Raw genomic sequence first — 2,759 nt, 5'->3', positions numbered from 1 at the left:
CCTGCTGGACAGGCATGTGGCTCCCCACTCTCACCCAGTCCCCACCACCAGCAGAGCCCTACGAAGCTATGCCTGAAGAGAGGTGGCGACCTGGGCTGGGGGGAGTGGACTTGGTAGAGCGTGGGGAGGGGGAGAGGGTTCTCTCTGGAGGCCCAGGACAAGCGGGGTCCCTGGGAGGTGAGACAGAGAGAGGGCTCTTGCCGGTGGGAGGAGCCAGCGAGAGAGCAGAGAGCGCATTTGCGGCCCTTACTCCTTTGGGGTGCACTAACTGGCTGCCAGATGATTCTCTTCATGGAGAAGAAGCAGCCGCATGCAGTGATTTGCTTGACAACACACCCTTTATTCCCTTCCCAGACTAACCCCCCACTCCTCCCCCAGTGGACCCTGAATTCACCGCCAAATAAACAGGCACTCAATCCGTGTCTCAGTTAAGAAGCCACTCCCCAATCCCCCCACTCACGACCCCAAGGAGAAGGCTGTGCACCCCTGAACTCCAGGCGGTTGTTGGCTTGCCTGGGACTGAGACTTCTGGAAGGTTCTGTACCAACTACTTGTCCCGCGATGGGATGTGGGGGTTGTGTAGGCCGTCCCAGGCTCCACTATGCCCTGCCCTGCCCTCCTTACTCCCTATTCCCATCCAGAGTCAGGTCTTCCTGCAGTTTCCCGGGGCTCAGAGTGGGCTCAGGCTCCTGTCCTCTCCTGGCATAGGCCAAACACACAGCGACCGCCCAGCAGCCGTGTCCAGAGGGGCTCAGCCAGGGCTCCCCAATTTCCTCTTGTCACTGGGCCCCTCCCCGGCCACCCCCTGGAGTCTGGTGTGATTGGCGGGGGTCCTAGCTAGAGAGACGCAGGGAGACCGGTCCGGGGTGAGTCCTCCAGAGGCATCTGTGAGTCCCTCCGAGGAGGAGCTGCCTCCAGTGGGATGGCAGCCCTGACTCTGCCCAGGGGGTCGCTGCCAGGAGAAGAGGGGGGTGAGGAAAGGCTCAGGGGCAGGATCAAAGGGCTCATGGGAGCTTTTGACTTCATCAGCCTCCACAGCCTGGCCAGCTTCCTGGGGCAGAAGGCCTGTCTGGAAATCTCTGTTCTGCTCCTCTGCAGGGGCCCGAGGCCACCAGGAATGTAGCCAACGATCTGGGCACAGTGAGTCCCGGAGGGGCAGGCCCTGCCTTTCCTGGGAAGCGATATCTGCATTCAGACCCTGACCCTTGGCAGCTGCCCTTTTTGGTTCCGGGTGTGCTGCGTGGGCGGTGGGCCCCGCTGGGCACGGACAGTGGGCCAGCGCCTTCTTCAGGAGGGTCTGGATCTCCTCCTGCCTCACCCGGGCCTCCTCCCACAGTGCCTGGCCCGGGCCCTCCTGGCTCAGAGAGGCCACCTGCAGCCCCATGGCGCGGAGCTTCTCGGCGGGGAACTCGGACGCCAGACGCTGCAGGTAGCGGTGGAGGCGGCGCTGGTCCCCAGGGCTGGCCCTTGGCGTCTTGCCCAGCCGGAGCTGCCTCATCAGGTCCTGACAGTCCGCGTGGAACCAGGTTATCTGGGGGCGAGAAGAGGGGGTGCGGGGTTGAGGCTGGGGGGGGTGCTGCCGAGGACAGGGATGTACGTCCCCGAGCAGAAAATACGGATTGCTGGGTTGAATTCATAAGACGTTGCCCAGCCAATGGCCCGCCGAAGACCGTGGTTTCACTCACGTCCCTGAGGTTAACACACCCACAACCGGCGAGCCGCCCCCAGCACGCTTGGGGTCCTCAGGCCTGATCTGGGGGCCAGCAAAGCCTTACCCCTCTCTGGGGGTGATCCAGAGAGGAACATGTGGGTTCTCCGCTGCATTCGCCCCTTACGAGTGGCGCAGAGGGAGGCCCCTAGCTGATATTTTCCGAGCACTTTGTTTGCCAGGCTCAGCACCTCTCAAGGATGATCTCATCGACTCGTACCAGCGGCCCATTCTACAGAGGAAGAACCTGAGGCTCAGAGACAGGAAATCGCTTGCCCCAGGTCACACGGCAAGTCACGGGGGAGCTGGGATTTGAACTCAGATGTATCCAGTCTTTGACAGGGTATCTTGCAAGCACTCCGGAGAGCCTGGGCAGGCCCAGGGCCCGCAGTTGCTGGAGACGCCCTCAGCCAACCCAGCCCAGGGCCCCTCAGGCAGCCAGGCCTCTGCCCCATTTTGGGATTCTGCTTGTCCCTATTTCACCCACAAAATGTCTGCAGGCTGCAAAGGAGCCAACACACTTCCCAGCAGCTTGTGAAAAACATAATCTTTCTCTCCATTAATTTAGAACCGACAGCGAGCTGTTAGCTGTGGGGATTGGAGAACCATTTTCTCCAAGGAAACCATCTTTCCGCGGATTAAGGGAACTTGTCTTTAGATAAATGGCTTCATATTCGCGGAAGCACACGGAGCTCATGGCTGGGAAAGGGCTCCATAAATCTCTGTTAGCGGCACAATTGTGTTATTATTATTTAGTGCCAAAGCCGCCGCACGCTCGCGCTCTCTGCCCGGGGCTGAGCCTAGCACAGGGATGTCCTGGCTGCCTGTCCGTCTGCCTGGGACTCGATCTTCCAGGCTGAGCTGGACAGGGACGGAAGCGCCTCAGAAATCCTCTTGCTGAACCGTCCATTATGTGGATTAAGATTCGGAGCCAGAGAGGAACAGGGCCCTGCCCAGGTCAAAGAGCCAGAGGGCCAGGCACGCACGGTGGGAGTCGAGGTCAGGCTGCCCCCCCCCCCATGATTCCCAGGCCTGGGTGCGGCTGCGTCTT

At 60.8% G+C, this 2,759-nt stretch overlaps 1 protein-coding gene across 1 annotated transcript in view; it reads right to left on the bottom strand.

Annotated features, from left to right (window-relative positions):
* Positions 1-459: 459 nt before the first annotated feature.
* Positions 460-2,759, bottom strand: part of KIAA1755 (KIAA1755 ortholog) — a 61,342-nt gene continuing 59,042 nt past the window's right edge. Inside the window, exon 14 of the mRNA XM_077778885.1 lies at positions 460-1,531. Within this exon, the coding sequence (XP_077635011.1) occupies positions 752-1,531 (780 nt within the window). The 3' untranslated portion in view covers positions 460-751. The remainder of the gene's footprint in view (positions 1,532-2,759) is intronic.

Source organism: Crocuta crocuta, unplaced genomic scaffold (assembly GCF_008692635.1).
Source record: "Crocuta crocuta isolate KB4526 unplaced genomic scaffold, BGI_CrCroc_1.0 scaffold248, whole genome shotgun sequence".
In the NCBI taxonomy this organism is placed as follows: Eukaryota; Metazoa; Chordata; class Mammalia; order Carnivora; family Hyaenidae; genus Crocuta; species Crocuta crocuta.
The sequence above is the reverse complement of the archived record's forward strand: the minus strand, read 5'-3'. Positions and strand labels throughout refer to the sequence as shown.